This window comes from Anas acuta, chromosome 20 (genome assembly GCF_963932015.1).
Source record: "Anas acuta chromosome 20, bAnaAcu1.1, whole genome shotgun sequence".
NCBI classification, from domain to species: domain Eukaryota; kingdom Metazoa; phylum Chordata; class Aves; order Anseriformes; family Anatidae; genus Anas; species Anas acuta.
Genome location: NC_088998.1, coordinates 7,989,633 through 8,005,646, shown reverse-complemented (window position 1 = coordinate 8,005,646; position 16,014 = coordinate 7,989,633). Strand labels below are relative to the sequence as shown.

General features: G+C 42.5%; 1 protein-coding gene across 18 annotated transcripts in view; it reads right to left on the bottom strand.

The window, feature by feature from the left end:
- The window catches only part of FNBP1 (formin binding protein 1), a 92,378-nt gene that overhangs the window by 25,010 nt on the left and 51,354 nt on the right, over positions 1–16,014 (bottom strand). For all 18 annotated transcript variants that reach the window (XM_068656472.1, XM_068656471.1, XM_068656473.1 and 15 more), the window contains exons 7-8: positions 6,042–6,170; positions 4,141–4,287 (exon numbers count right to left, since the gene is read on the bottom strand). In XM_068656472.1, coding sequence (XP_068512573.1) covers positions 4,141–4,287; positions 6,042–6,170 — 276 coding nt within the window. The remainder of the gene's footprint in view (positions 1–4,140; positions 4,288–6,041; positions 6,171–16,014) is intronic.

The window sequence follows — 16,014 nt, the reverse complement described above, 5'->3', positions numbered from 1 at the left end:
TTTATCTTCCGAGCTTTATCCTACAACTGGAGCAGCCCAGGGTCCTGCGAGCAGCCAGGCACCCTGGTGCTGCAGTGGCTGGTAACCCCAGTGCTGTCATTAAAGCCTTGTACCCTTCTGGTGCCACTAGGAGCACTAGATGTACACTCTGCAGTGGTTTTGCTTTTTTTTTTTTTTTTTTTTTAAATCAGAAGAAAAAAATAAATCAAAACCCAACATATAGCATTTTTCCTGTTCAGGCTTACAAGCAATTAATTATACATAAATGCAGATATGGACTTCAGCTTGCCAAATGTATCTAATGGCCTCTGAAAAATAAAATAAAAAACATTTCTACTTCTGATGTACTCAACTTCTTGGGAAGGGAGCTTTTTATATAATACTGTTCTAACAGTTTTCGCTCTAAGATCATTAGAGGAACTGTGCCACAGCACACAAAAATCTCATTAGCCTCCAGAGAACAGCACCATCATTCTACTCGGAGAAAAAAGATGAACTTGTTGCTTTGAAGGCATTTCACAGCTTCTGCTCATGTCCGTAGGTAAAACAGTGTTCACAAAAAATCTAGTGGGATATAAACTTACTCAGAGGCCAGACACAATTAAGCAAATCACTGCTATAAGACAAGCTTTGCAAAAATATCCCGGGGATTGCGTAGCAAATTAAAGCTTGAGATCCTCAATCTATTAGGTGCACTGTAAAATTCAGACAGAACTTTTGAAGGAGGTAAATCACCGCTTTCTCCGTCATCTCATCCCAGTTTGGCATTAAAACTTTTGTAGGTATAAGCATTTGAAGGGATTTTAAACAATAAGCATGAAGACGAGATGAAGAAGGAAGTGACAAACACACACGAGGTTCCATACAATACTTTACAGGCTTTTCATGCTATGCTTAGAACCTTTCATTTTTTTCTTTTCTTAACTGTACAGTGTTCCTTCCATTTCGTCAAAACATCCTTCCACTACAATGGAGCTAAAAATATGCAGCATGCTCCATATATCACCAAGAGATAATGTCATAACAGGAACTCCCAGATCCGTAACAAATTCATTCTATCTGCTGCTGGAGCCTTCAGAAGCCAATTCTGCCCAGGTTCACTTAGCAGTCACCACAGCTCACCCTTGCAATGTGACCTCTGTGTTATTAGAAAGGGGACATGGAAAAGCAGCATATTTATAGCTGCATTAGAAACACAAGGCTAACGAGCGTTCCCAGCTATATCCAGCCAGTTTCCATTGATATTACTGGGAGCTGCACACGCTTTGGTGAGGGCAGAAAGCAATCCTGCTTGCACAGTTGCCAGTTCCCTAACTAAGCCTGAACAACTGGCCGTTTTGCTAGGGGCATGAGGCAGAACTTTGTCATATTTAAGCTGCAGAAAATAATTAAATTATTCCATATATTGTTCTGGTTCTCAACAACATTTAATGAAATAGAGGCCCTGAAAAAATACAGTTTGCCAGACTCCTGCTAGCACCTACAGAGCTGGCTGTAGAAAAGAAGCCTGTTGCTAGCTGCCTGCACCTCCACAGTTACAGCCTGACTATGGAACTACGTCCTGACCTACTGTAGGTAGGTTTGTGTACTACACAATCTTGATCAGCGGTTCACAGATGCCACAGGAATCCTTCCAAAGGTCTGTGTTTGTCATAAACCTACCTGAAGCTAAAAATGGATTATCAGAAAGCTCAGAGATACCCACACGAAGTGCAAGGCTGTGCCTTTTTTTTTTTTTTCTCCCCCTTCTTAAAACAATAATGTCTTTCCATCGGCTGGTAAGGTTTTCCTGACAGCAAAAAGAAGTTGCAGAACTTGCAGGTTCTCACACCCTTTCAGCTAGAGCTGACTCACATTTGGTACACAAGGTAAAGCACTAGAATTGGTGCTTTCTCTGTAATTATTTTCTTTCTGACCAATACATCTTCTATACTAGTTGTGGCTGTTCCATTTAAAGCCCTGGTTTCTGAAGTTAGCAAAAAAAGAACTTCCATTTACCTCTCCACTTCTTTAGCAACTCTGTATGTGATAGCTGGACAAAAAGAGTGAAAATAAAACCAGAGTACCAATAAAGAGCTAAGAACTCCAGATGCATCACTGCCTTTTGTCAGAACCCTAGGCTCTGAGCTCATACATTTCAAGTTTGGTGATACTGTACTTTGTTTATGATTACCAGATCCTGGAGATCTCCTCCCAGCTGGGAAACACATGTCTGTGTGGGCTCGGAGTTTCACACAAAGCTTTTCCTGCTCAGCAGGCTCTTGGTTTTGCTCACCATTGTACTAGTTCTATTATCACCAGCTGTCCTTGCATTCAACTTTCCTGGAATCTGACCTCATTTACAAAGCTGACTACAGCTCAGATCTAGTGACTTTCCTATCCAAAAATGCTCAGGTTCAAAAAAGGTGAGCAAAGGAGAAACCCTTCAATTTGGACTTTCAAAGAAAAATAAACTGTTCTGACAATAGTCTAAGAACTGAAACTTCTTTCTTACAATTTTAAGGGGTGAGATAGGTAAGGTCTGCTATAAGAGTCTACATTACTGGCCAAAGCAGTACATGATCTGGAAATGCGGAAGGCACAGCTTTTAAATCGCTACTGTCTGCACCTACAGACACCCTTATAAAGTGGCAGGACCCACATCTTGGAAAAGGCAGGAGCAAGCATGCCACTTCTATTAGAATCAAGAAGGTTAGAAACCTCTGTTCCAGAGCTCTGCTCCAGAAGTTTAAAGTCCTAAATGATATTTTAAGAAAAGAAGAAACATTTATGGATAATCTGTTTTCAGACAGAATACGCTAAACCCTTTGTAATTGTTCAGATGTAACAATTTTGGTTAAATCCATTTTTGTTAGCATGGTGTTTTCAGGAGAACCCTTGGTTTTCAATGCTCAAAATACCTTTTTCTAATGTCATACTTGTGCACGTAAGCCAGCAGTCTGACTTACTTCTGTGCGAGAGAGACCAAGTTGAGCACAAGATTCAGTAGTGGCGGTGAAGCTGGTTCCAATACCTAGCTTAAGTGGTTTGTGAGTTTCTCTCAGACTGTGCTTGAACATCAGAGCAGAACATAGGCCTAAGAATGAATCTCTCCTCAACACAATCTTCACCGTACAGCACCAGAACTGTACCCCAAAAAGGGTGTATTGTTCAAACACGGGAATCTGTTCCCCAGCTTCCCCTTCTCCTACCCCAAAACAGTAACTTTCAGATTCCTTGGTTTCCCATGCTGCTCTCTGTGAGAGCAACTGCTGAGCAAAAAGTAGGGGATTCATTTCAAAACCTCAGCCTCAGGCTTATGCTGCCAATTAACTGCAGTCTCCAGGCTCTGGGCACTGAATAGCTTAGAAAAGATTCCAGTGAAAAAGACGTATGGGAATTTCAAACAGCCAGCAAGACACATGCTGTTTGTATTTGAAGCACTAATGTGATCCATGAGAAGGGCTGAAAGAGCAGGCAGAGACTTCATTTACAAAGAGAGCAGATCATTCTGAAAAGAAAATAGGAAACACATTCACCCTTGTGCTAACCGTACATCAGCAAGCTCAGCCCAACTCTTCATCGGCCTTCATCAGGAAGGCTTGTTTTTACTCCTACAATGACGTTCAGAAATCAAGACTTGTGAGAGCTCATTTACAGATTGCTAGCAAGCCTCAATTCTTCAAATAAACAATTTAAAATAGAAATTTTGCCAGAGTTGTTGCAATAATTTATGTAGCCATTACTTTAAATAATTTCATTATTTTAAGAGTAACAAGATGACATTCCTGCAACAGTCCATTTTCTATTAGATATAGAACCCATCTGAATAAGAACCAGTGATACTTCAAATGATGTCCATCATTTTCCTTATTCTAGACCGAAGCCTTTTTTCAATAACAGTATTTCAAAAAATCATTATCCTATCAAAAGGAAAGAATACTCCTAACAGAAAAAAAGTGTGGCATTTCCAGATGGTAAGAAGTCTTAGGAGAAAATCTACCTCAGACAAAGCAGTCTGGGACAAAAGCCTACCATTTGTTGTAGTTCTATGACTATAAAGCCCTCACACTGTGGTTTGGACCCAGGATTTGAATCTCCATATACAAAGCGATCAGTACTACTGACAGCAATTAACAATCCAAGCAATATAACACTTACGTTCTTGTGATCAATTGATTCTGCAGCTTTTGTAATTTCATCCAGACACTTTCCAATGATAGGGATCACTTGGCGGTCGACGTCTGCGAAAGTTTTCATGGATTCACCTATCCTCACAATTCTTCTTTCCTCCATCTCTTGTATTTTCTAAAACATTAGATTTCATTCAGATCAAATATCAAGAGTAGCTTCACAGTTTCAACCAATTTTTCTCCCCAGCAAACACTGGCTGCTTTAAAAATGTATGGTTTAACTATGTTTTTAAGAACAGACAAACCAGGACAGCTGTTCTCATGAAGGCAGCAAGTGGTATCATTCCCTCAAACATCTAAATCCCACTCTAAGAGCAATCTGTTACTATTACTGAGAATTTTTCAATTAACTTTTTATGTTGAAAAATGCTGATTTGTCAAAATCCCAGCTTTAGATGTTTGTAAGAATGGTTCTTAAGGCTGTTAATATAATTTCCGGAACAACAAGTTCTCTTCCATTTTCCGCAACATGTTGTGAAAGCGCCCATCTTCATTCCACTGGAGAATCCAAGGGAACAAAAAAAAAGTTTTGATTTCCCTCCTTCCCCCTAAGAAGATAATTTTTGGTTTATGGGCATCACACATTGTTTACATGAGTGTTTCTCAACATGTGCTCCCCGTTACTTGGTGGATTCAATGCCACGGCCTCCAGCACCTATTCCACGGATCTCTGATTTAGAACAGAGGCTAGGGGGATGTAGTATAACACTGTTAAAACAGATTATAAAACAGGATACAGAAGGGCATGAACAAGAACTGCCTGTTTCACATTAGACTGCAGGAATCTTCCTGAGTATTGATAACTTAGAAATCCCCGTTACCTTGACTAACACACAAGCAACAAAAGGAAAAATTGAACAGTTAAAAGTTGTGCTGTAAAGAATTTCTGTTCTTTCCCTTATTTCACCATCTACGAGAAAGTGATAAAGCTTCCTAGAGCACTGGTAGTGAAAAGGAAACTTCTGCACAACTTTAAGCATGCTCGCCTACAAATCAGAGCACTTCCCAGATTTAGGGTTAAATACAAATATACTGGAAGAATTTAAAATATGATGCCATGGAAAATTTATCTCAAAATACTGGCTTGAAATACAGTGAACAAAAGAGAAGGTGTCCATTTGGCTGAGAAGCTACAGTTATGGATAAGAAAATGCTTGCTTGCTATGCAAGTATCCGTTATTTCTGATCAGATGCTAAGCATGTGACATTTTCTCCCTTAAAGAGGTTGTCTTTTCCACTTCTTGACTCTCATGACCCATTACAATGGAACAGTCATTTAGAACTTCTGTTCTATGACATTAATCTCTTTGTTCAGCCAAGCACATACTCAGATCTTCAGTCAGAACAAAAAAAGCTATCCAATTTGTACTTTCTCTACAGTCTTTCTTTAGGCATGGTAAGACATACTCAGCAAGCGTGCTTAAACCCTGTGACATTCACTATTGAGTTTAACTCCCCAATAATTCTGCAAACATCTGTGAAATCTGATTTCAAAACAGGTTATAAAGACTGTGAGGCTTTACAGATGTAAGGGTGCCCAGCTGCCTCCTGCTCCAACAATGCAAATAATGCTCTCATTCCCCAGCTGCATGGACACAAGAGTTTGATACAGAAAATTGTGACAATACCAAGGACGACCGTAATCTGTCATGACAATTCAGTGTTGCCTTCCTCCTAAGAGAAAGGAACACTTTTATGTAGCCAAGCTCTCCATCACTTGGGTTAGCAGACTGTGTACAAAATTTGCTAACAACGACAAAATAGCCAAAGAATGAAACAGGATTGTAGAATCAGGACAACATGCAATCCATCCCTTTATTTTTTACACAAGTGTATGAGCTACTCTAGATCAGTGCCAGCAAGTCTTACCTGGAAGATGTTTGGTATGTGTGTGTAGTAATGATCATGCTGCTCACTGTTGAACTTCTGTAGAGTGGAACAATATTCTGCTTTGCTGTCTTCTGCCATTTGATGTCGCAGCTGGGCTTGCTGTCTCGCCTAAAGAAATGCCAAAAGTAGTTTATAACTTCCACTACATGGAAATAAATTACACTGCATTACTCCTCATCTTACCATCCTTACCAGTAGGCAAGCACAAACATTAGCATATGGATCTCCGAACACTTACACTTATTGTTTACTCCTATACACAGATGTGTGTGAAACATTTCATCTACTTCAAACACAGGTCTGCAGTGTGCACCCCAGGAATTCAGTCCTCTTTCTTCTGTTAAATGTAGCAAAGCCTCGCCCTCTGTTGAATTTATATATTCCTGCCTGTTCCTATTCGGAATTTTCAGTTAAATTGGTCAAAATCTGGCGTATGAAAGACTTGTGCTCCTAGTTTGCCTAAGAAATGATAGCTCTCACAGCTCAGCTGTGTCCTCAGAATGAACATCTCTAGTCGTTTGCCATCTTCATAGAACAAACCTGCTGCCACAGATCTAGCAGAAGGCAGTGCCTGCTTCCTCCAGCTAGTGCGTGTCCCTTTGTGCTTGGAGCTGCTACCCTGTTTTTGTGTTACAATATGTTAGTTCCATCAATCATTTTGCATTCCATAAACCGTCTCCCTTCATACTACATGAAGATACAACCTATGACTAAACACCACAACAAGTTTGCCCCTCTAGTAGCCCCCTTAGGGGCAGAGGCTTTCTGAAGACACTTCAGGACACTTCTTCATCCCCTGTATGCCCTACTGGCTGGCACCTGCTTTCCTCTACTGAGCTACCTACCTGTTGGCTAGCAGTATCTTTTAGAGAAAGGGGAGGGACAAATGATTTGTCCGATTTCACACCCTCCAGCCAACATAGTCATGACAAAACATCTCAATTCGTGTCCCCACTGTACTCTCTGCAAAGTCCTTTATGTGCACTTCCTTGAATAGAGCTGGCACGCGGTGTGCAAGGAAAGGGGAGCCTAAGGAGCAGCTGAAACACAATTACCTTCCTATTTTTACCCACAGATCATTTGCTTTGCTACCCAGCATAGCTGAGCACTGGGCAACTACCCTCACTTCTTGCCTTAGAACAATCTGTCCCTGATTGACCCTCCCGTACTTTCAGATTACTCTCCTTACAGTTCTGCTTCCCAAGGCCTTCTGTTGTCTGTTTCAGTGCCCAATATTATTCCCTTGCTGTCTATCCCATCTGTTTAATTTAGCTGCCTTTTCCTTCCTTGCTGCTGGCCTTCATACAGAAACTCTTCCTTCCTTTCCCTTCCCACATGGCTCCCTGCACCTACCTGCCTTCACTCCCTGCCCATTGGTCACTTGCTGAGACTCTCCTCTCGTGCTCATTCACAATTTGCATCCAACCATCCAGAGCCGTTTTCATTCAGCTCCCACACAGCCCCTCACACTGCCACCTGCCCCAGCAGAGCCTGCTCCATGGCTGTGGACCAATCCTTGCTCCAGTGAAGCCAGCAAGAGCCTTGCCTCTTGGCGTTGTATATCTAATCCATCCTGTTTGTGCTTATTTTTCAGGCACTTGAAGCCTCCTCACCCTCTGCTGTCTACCTAGCCCTGGAACAAACAGTCCTGCAAGTATTCAGCAAATATTAGGTTTTGATCGCTCCCTCAAAGTTCAAAATAGCCCCTTTAAGAAAGGAGAGAGAAAGACTGCTTAAAAAATTAGTTAAGAGTATTTTTGGATGTTTCAGGGAAAACAGTACAACAAATAATTTTAATACATTCTAAGAAGTGGGCTCCCACTGAAAACAGTTCAGAGAGGGGTTAGCCTTTGAACTGTTCCAAGCAGACAATAGTTTCCTGACAATAAATCCATGAAATACCAAATCATGGAACATTTTAGTAATCATAACTGGAAGCTAACAAGTTCTGCCAAAAGGTTTCAAATCTCAATTTGAAAAGAAATAGGCTTCCCTTCCACTTGTCCAGCTCACACCTCTCACCTAATAATTTATTTTGCCTCAATTCAGCTATTTCTTTTGCAAGTGCAGTCAACTGAAGGAGTTTCCTAGATCTCCTTTCACATTCTTTCTACAAAAACAGTAATTCAAGCATAATGAAAAAATGCTGGGCACTAAGTGCATAACAGGAGATGAAAGAGGAGCATCAAATAGAAAAAGATTGTGACTATGACCAAATAAATAAATCCAGTATAAAAACTCACATCTTTGCCTGTTCCCCAAGAGTTTTAATTGTCTACTCCCTCTTGCAAAGGAAGCAGCATCGGGAACTCTACCTGGTGCAATGAAATTCCAGCAGCCATATCAACCATTTTTCTACCCAAGTGCTCGATATGATTTATTGAACCTTATCATCCACGCACTCATCTATAGCTATGTTAAACCCGAGTGGAAAACAATATCGCCTTGTACTACAAACACAAACACACGAGCAAAACAAAGTCAGCCATGGAAAGCTGACAGCTGGAAGAGTAACGTGCGGTTGTCTCCCAGCCCCTTCCTCAAGTCCCAGCTGCCAGAGATCAATATTCATTTGTGAGGCCCATTCTCCTCAGCTACCTAAGAGCAGCCCATTGTTTGAGCTGACTTCTATGAAAGGCCCAGTCCCTCTTAGCTTTTTTTTTTTTTTTTAATGTAGTGCAACTCAGGAATTTGTCCCTTGACTCTATTTTTGAAACAGAAAAGCAAGAAATTCACTATTACACATTTCCAGTCAGAGCCAGCAAACATTAAGCCTCCAGAGTTCATTCTCATGAGCAAGCTCACTGGTGGGGTATGATAACTCTGAGCTGAATGTATACAAGAGTAGATGCTCTGTTTCCAAAACTATCTTACTGGCCCCAAATAAGAGGAGGCAGCAGATGAATAAAATTGGGTACATTCCAAAACCAAAAGTTTTTGTATGAGAGCCCCAGTGATGTTTTGTTTCTCCTGGCCATTTAATGCATTTGGCAAACTTCAAACTTTAAATATTTTCCAATGAGGTATGTTTCTTAAAATAAAAACATGAAAGAGTCTACATTTTTTTATTACTTCATTTGAGTATGTCACTTACTCTAACATCATCACTTCTAGTATTAGCAGAATTACATTTTATAACTAGGCTCCTGCACTCTGCTGAAGCGTACAATGATAAAAATGAGTCGACGACGTTAAGTGTCACATTCAGAGCAATGGATGCAGTGGCCTGAAGCTGCACAGTCACAAGAGCTATTTCGGGAGTAATTTACAGTTGAGCTTCACAGAAAATTTATTTTTATCTTCTGCACTGCTCATTTCTGCACGCAAACAGCTTCAGAGAAGATACTTCTCAGGCTCTTAGAATTAATGTTAAAATATTTGTTCTGAACAGCATTGTCAGGAGAGAAGGCTTTGGAATACCCAGTTTCTGGAAAACCAAACCATGCCTTCAGATACGGGGTGATGCAGCTTTCAGCCAGCTCACGCTCTCCTTTTAACTGTGCAGGGATGATCAAGCAGGAGCTTGGATTTCTAGCACCACATGTGAAACCACAATCCAGATCAACAGACTGCCAGGTCACTCTTGGTTAAAACAGAAGTCAGGACTAGGTACTTGTAACACTACAAAAAAAAAAAAAAAGGACAAAAAAACTCCCTTTGAAAGGAAAAATGAGTGAGGTCACTTTCAGCCTCATGAAAAAGCAGAAAAGGGCATTTAAGGGATTTGGGGGAAAGAAAAACGTTTTGCTTTTCTTTGCAAAAGATACTCAGATCTTGCATGCACTTGTTAAAGAAATTCACACCCACCCCCAGAGCACACCTTTGTAACCTCTTTTAGTCCCCAGATAAACACGTGCGGTGCATATACACACAACCTCCCCTCCAAAGTCTATTTTTGTTAAGGCAATTCTTCTGTGAACTCGTGTGGCAGCAATAAAACCAGAAGGTCATAAATGCTACTGTACTTCTCATCAAGAAAAGCGCTCCCAAGAGCGAAGGACAGCCCAGTATCTGCAGCACCATCAGCCCTGCAGCAAGTATATTGGTAAGCTTAGAGCTTCCACTGCCATGGCAATTGAGATCTGAACACAATCACACCAAAGCACTATTTTCTGTAACTAACTTAGAGAAAGATATAGGTGAAGGAAGCAAAGGAGAAAGAAAAAACACACTTTCTGCCACTTCAGTCTTCACTACAGAAAAGAATGAAGGGTATTTTGCTGAGAACAATTTCTAAGACACATTCCAGAAACAGCCAGAGACTCAATGGACACACTGTCTTCTGGGTTTACACAGACAAAAAATGCAGCCCCTCCGGGCTGTTATGGTGGGAGTGATATGAATAACTGAAAAGGGCAGAAAAAAGCTTTGGCTGCTATTAAGCTGATCTGCACGGAGTGGAACAGTTCAGCTTCTCAGCCGTTGCTCATGTCCAGAATGGCAGAGTTTCCAGTCAAAACTCTGGTGTAACTTGCTTTCTTCTGCCCCCTCTTTTCAAAAACACCAACAAACCCAGACAGTATGTGAGATGCATCACTGCCAGGCCGCCGCCTGCCAAAACAGATCTGTCTTTGGTAAATCCAAGATCAGACTGAAACGCAAACACAAAAATCCCCCCCTCACCCCTCGTCGACCGTCCAATCCCTTCAAAATAAGTTAATGATAAAGGCAGACTCAGAAACACTTCACCAATGTCAGGAATGCTTTCAATTGCTCACAGATTTTTCAGCTGCGGGCTCTGACCCTCCCCACCCAGCCAGGCTCACATTGCTGCTCTCTGTTGCGAGCAGGCACTATCACTAACAGCAGTGGGGTGTCTCTTGGTAGCAGCAACACTGGCAGCATTTGCAGAAGCATTAATAACAGTGGGAACTCTGCCACGGACTTCAAAACAGGGCCAGGATTTCAGGCTTTGATTTACATAGCCTCCAAGTCAAGCTCCATTGTTTACTATTTTACAATAACCAGTTTGGTCTCTCTGAACTGGCACGCAAAAAAGTTTCAGAATTTGCTTCCCTGAAAGCAAGAAGGCAGAACGGGACGTGCGAAGTAACAGATAGGAAAGGAAGAAGAAAAATCCTTACTTTTAATATTAAAAGGATATAAAAAAAATAATCTTCATCACAACCTGCGAATCCTTGAAATCATTTGGTCAAATAAAACACGCAAACAAGCAAAGAGGCGATGGGATAAAAAATCTTCATGGTCAGATCTCAGGAACAGTTATCTGGTGACCCCGTATTCCACCTCACTCTGCCAGGTGACCGAAGTGTACGCTGATAAGAGAGGTACTAAAGCAACAAACCACCAAAACTCTAAGGAGAAGGGTGGGCCACATCTAGCAGAGCTGAGAGCGCAACACTAAGCACCCTGCACAAGGCTCTTGCACAGCTTTTTTGTTAATCTGGACTGGTCTCAGCTGCACTACTAAAAAAAATTAAATAGCAACGAGGACTCACCTAGCTGTGTCAGTCAGCTTTATACTCATGCCACCAGTCCTGCAACTGCTCCAAGGCCCTAGCAAAAAGACCCGTGCCCCAAATCCAAAATTTTGTCTCCTTCCACAGCCACTCTCACATCACAAACACCAAATATTCAAACTTCCTGGGTGACCAAAGAGTCAAACGGGCAAGAGGGTCAGAGGGACAAATCACTAGCAGCCTGCCACACAGCTTGGAGAAAGCCAGTCCCATGAGGATGCTTTAAAAAGTCTGCTTGATTACAAAAGAACGAGGTGTTTGCACGATAGGTAGAAGAATATTTGGAATTGAGGGAGGAGGTTACCAGAGAGGTGTCTGGAGCAGCGGCTGACTTTAAATGATTTCTGGAGACCTGTTCAGTTGTACTAACGTAAGCAATTAAGTTCTGCAGTGTATAAATGTGAGTATGGAATATAAATAATGGAACTTATTTCAGGACTGTATAATACATTGCTTAGATCATACTTTGAATACTGGGCATGGTTCTAGTAATCTCTCTCCAACAAAGGTTTTATAAACACTGCCAATGCAGGATGAATAGTCAGGGCTGAAGACAGTTACCATATGATTCTGCTAGCCTTAACGCCTCACTTTATGGGTACCACACATTCACTTAAACTGAACAGCTCACAAACTTAACAGCCAAATTCTGAGGTCTCTGCTACATTTTCCCTTAGTTCTGACACAGCTGAAAAGCTCTGTCAAAATATTTTTGACAGAATAACTACAGACAAGCTTTCTAACCACATAGCATAAACTAATTGCTCTGCACTAGCTAAGAATGCCTACGCCTTGATTCAAAGGGTGGTTGATCCTTAATTCAGGAGTTGTTCTTAAACCTCCCCTTCACAACCCCCTTTTTACCTCAGTGACTTGTTTGCTCCACTCAGCAATCCGCCGCCCAGTAGGGCTGCATTGTTATGAAACTGTCAAATTGCTATGTAGGGCATTATTGCAGACGGGTACCGCTAAGAGGGAACACATTCAGATGGATTTCCTAATCCTATACTAAAACTAAAACTGGTATTTTTGCTTCTTGACCTCTTAACACCAAATACAGTGTCTGTATGGGATACATAAGGGTATTTATAGTTTCCCAGATGATGCTTCTAGGGTCATTAACTCTTCATAGACTAGAAATCAGAGCTCATAAATTAGTCATGAGTTCAAAAGGGAAACAGCTGCTGTATCATCTCAGCGTTGCTGATAGCAGGTTGTAAACAAGGCTTATTCTACCAGAAACGCAAATGACCATCCTGAGGGACTTCCTACATGCTACAATGCCCATTAGGAAGAAGCAGTTCAAAAAGGAGATTGGGATCTGCATAAACTAGAGAAAATATGTTAGTGTGTGAATCTAATGGCTTTAAATCACGTTACCGAGAAAGGACTGCCCTTGAATTTATGGGAAATTTGACTCGCATCAGAACTGAAGACACACAAGGGTTCGGTCAGTTCCATCAGCAGAGCAACAGAAACACAACTGCCCAGTAAACATAAGGAAAACTCAGCACCACGCAGAGAACGTGGGGAAGCCTTATGCAGCGTGTAGCTAAGTAAGAAATGCACAGGGCTCTCCGGAACTGTGTCTGGGACTGAGCCTCACCCACCTCACCTGTGTTAACGACACAAACACTGTCGAGGTTTTCCAGCTTCTACCATCGCCCTCGCACGGCACTACATTTTCCAACCGCTGACAAGTTCAGTATGGCAGTAGGTGCCTCAAGTCGGATGAGCCAGGGAAAGAATACAACAAGCCTAATTGTCACAGCACAGATGACTCAGCAGGTCCTGAAAAACTGGGCTCATTAAGTAGTCATGGTGTGCAGAAGGAGGGCACCCACAGTCTCTGGCTATGCTGCAGAGTTTACTGCCGACAGCCTTAATTGACTAAAACCTCAGTGACGCACTTCGCAACAATCCAGCACCGAGCTGGAGATGTTCCTTTGTGGCTTGCATGCAGGGTTCCAGCGATGCTCGCTCTATCCTGCTCCGTTGTGACTTGATGCTCCTCTGACGAAGCATGCTGCAGTGTATGGATATGCTGAAGCATAGCTGAGAGATTTCTCTGGGGCCTAACTAAGAATAGTTTAGTTCATCCTTCATTGTAAGGATGTGTAAATTCTTAATGAAGAGATTTGCGTCCTGCAGCGCAGCAGCCTGGCTGCTGGAAAAGCAGTTTAACACTTGCCGGTATAACTGCATTCGCAAAGGCAGGAAGATCAGCTTATTCCAAGAATCTTTCTAAGTAGCAGTATTTCTTCATCTATGTTCCGTACGACTCTGCCAGTGCTTCAGCTCATGACTTTCCAGTGCAATGTAGATGGACGTCTGCTGTGGTAAGGGGGGCGACACAGGCTCCTTACATTGCATTAAAATTGACTGGGTAAGCAGTAAGCGTGTAAGAAAGCATATTCACCCAGCCTTTCTTAGTGTAGGTTGAAGATATACTGAATTAAGTCAGTCAAAACCTCCAGAGCAAAACAAACATCCCACCTCAAGTACGAGCAACGTTAGGACCTTTTTGATTTGTGAGAGTTCATGTCAAATTGGCACTTTTAGTCTCTCACTACTTTCAAAACCTACAAGACGTTTACATCAATCATAAAACCACTTAAGGTGGAACACACCAAACACAACTGGAACAAAAAATAAACCAGCACGATTAGCCCTGACTTCAGGACAGCAGTCTGGGAACTCACTCCCAGCTCATTTTTTGGGGCTCACAGCTGAAGTTGTTTTCTGGCAGAATTATCACCTAGGACCCCCACACACGACCGTGCTACTCTTCAGCAAAGGGACAGGTCCTGCCTGACTCAGGCTACCTCAAGCTGCTGCCCTCTCCCTCAACTTCTGTGCTAATCAAGATGCAAAAAGCATTCATCCCCTTGTACGGTTGGCCCCAAACCACTTCCTCCTTAAAAACAAATTCTGAAAAATCCACGTTGAAAATGAACCTTTAGAGAAGCCAGCTGTTTTTCTTTTTTTTTTTTTTTTTATTGCAAGAAGTCTGCAAAGGCACCACTGGGTACCACATTATCCCATAAAGATGTCAGCTTTTTAGTGATTGCAGCTCTAAAGAGAAGGAAGAAACAATAGAGCACTTCCTTATAAGTACACTGCCTCTGCGCTGGTGACAGAGACCATTTCCCCAAATGGTCAAAAAATTGAAGCAACTCCACTGTGGTTTTTTTTTGAAAAAGAACTGCTTTGAAAGCTCACATCCCAGTGCGATCCAAGCAAAGCTAAAGCTCACAGTGATACCTACAAGCCTGCCCAGTGTTTTCATCAGCACGTTCCACCATTTATTTATTTTATAAGGATATTTTCACAGTGCAGTTGCTCGCAACACAGTAACTCTGACTTTGCTAAGTGGAGCAGACAAAAGCTTTGAGCATAATACGCTTTGCATTCACACCAATGTTCCCCCTACAAATGCTGGCGGCTTGCACTTCAGAGACTCCGTGCAAACCCAGGGAGGGGAACTCGAGTGCTGGAGCCCACTCCCCTGCAAAGCCTGCGACCCTTGCCGAAACCTAAGCACAGCCCTTCGCTCCACAGTACTAACACCAAAAAAGGAGACAGGAGGAAGCAAAGCTAAACACCCAGCTCTCTCAGCTCAACCCCTGCCTGGCTGGCTGCACCCATGAAGAGAACCACGCTGGATATCGGAGCAGCACAGATGGCATTGCCCTCTGCAATCAGGAGCGGTTTGGGTTTCCATGAAAGATGTCCATGCACACCCAGCCCTGCCTCGAAGCACACACCTGAGGCCCTTTGTTCTTTTGCCAAGCAGTCCTGGAGAAATGAGGAGGAAAGTAACTCCTAATTAGCTTCTCTGCCACTATTCTGGTTACTTAATCGTAGCACACTGTAATGCCAAGAGCTCTCCTTTCAGCAAGGCCACGTTAAGTGCTGGTAGCTGGCAGCGCTAGCACCGAATTTCTTGCTGCAGTCGTCAAAGGCTACGACTATTTAAAGACTGACAGATGAGAGCACGTCAGATCCTCATACAGTAGAGCATGAGGTGCATCAGGCAGTTGCACATTCTTTTGATTGCATGTGTCACTGTGATCACTGCAGAATTTTAATTCCGTTACCCTGCAATTCACAATGCAAAATATAACTCTACTGTCTGCTTATATTTGCAGGTAGAAGCTGAAGTAGCCAAAGTGTCAATCTCAAGCCCAAGAAATGAGGACAAATGATCCCACTGCTCGAAGAGCACCTTGTTCCGCCAAAGCGAATAGCACTGGCTCCGAACACAGCCAAATCGTCTGCTTTCCTGGCCAGACAGATTTTTGGGAGCAAGAGCGCAGCTGCCAAGCTGTAAGGGGCAAGTGAAATCAGAACTCCTGCAATAGGAGGAGGAGGGAAAAGTCATCATAGTGCTCCAACTGAAACCCCGGGGTTTCTGCATCTCTCCCTGGAGCAGGTCTGCAAGAGCTGCCCGGCAGCAGCGCGGGGCGAAC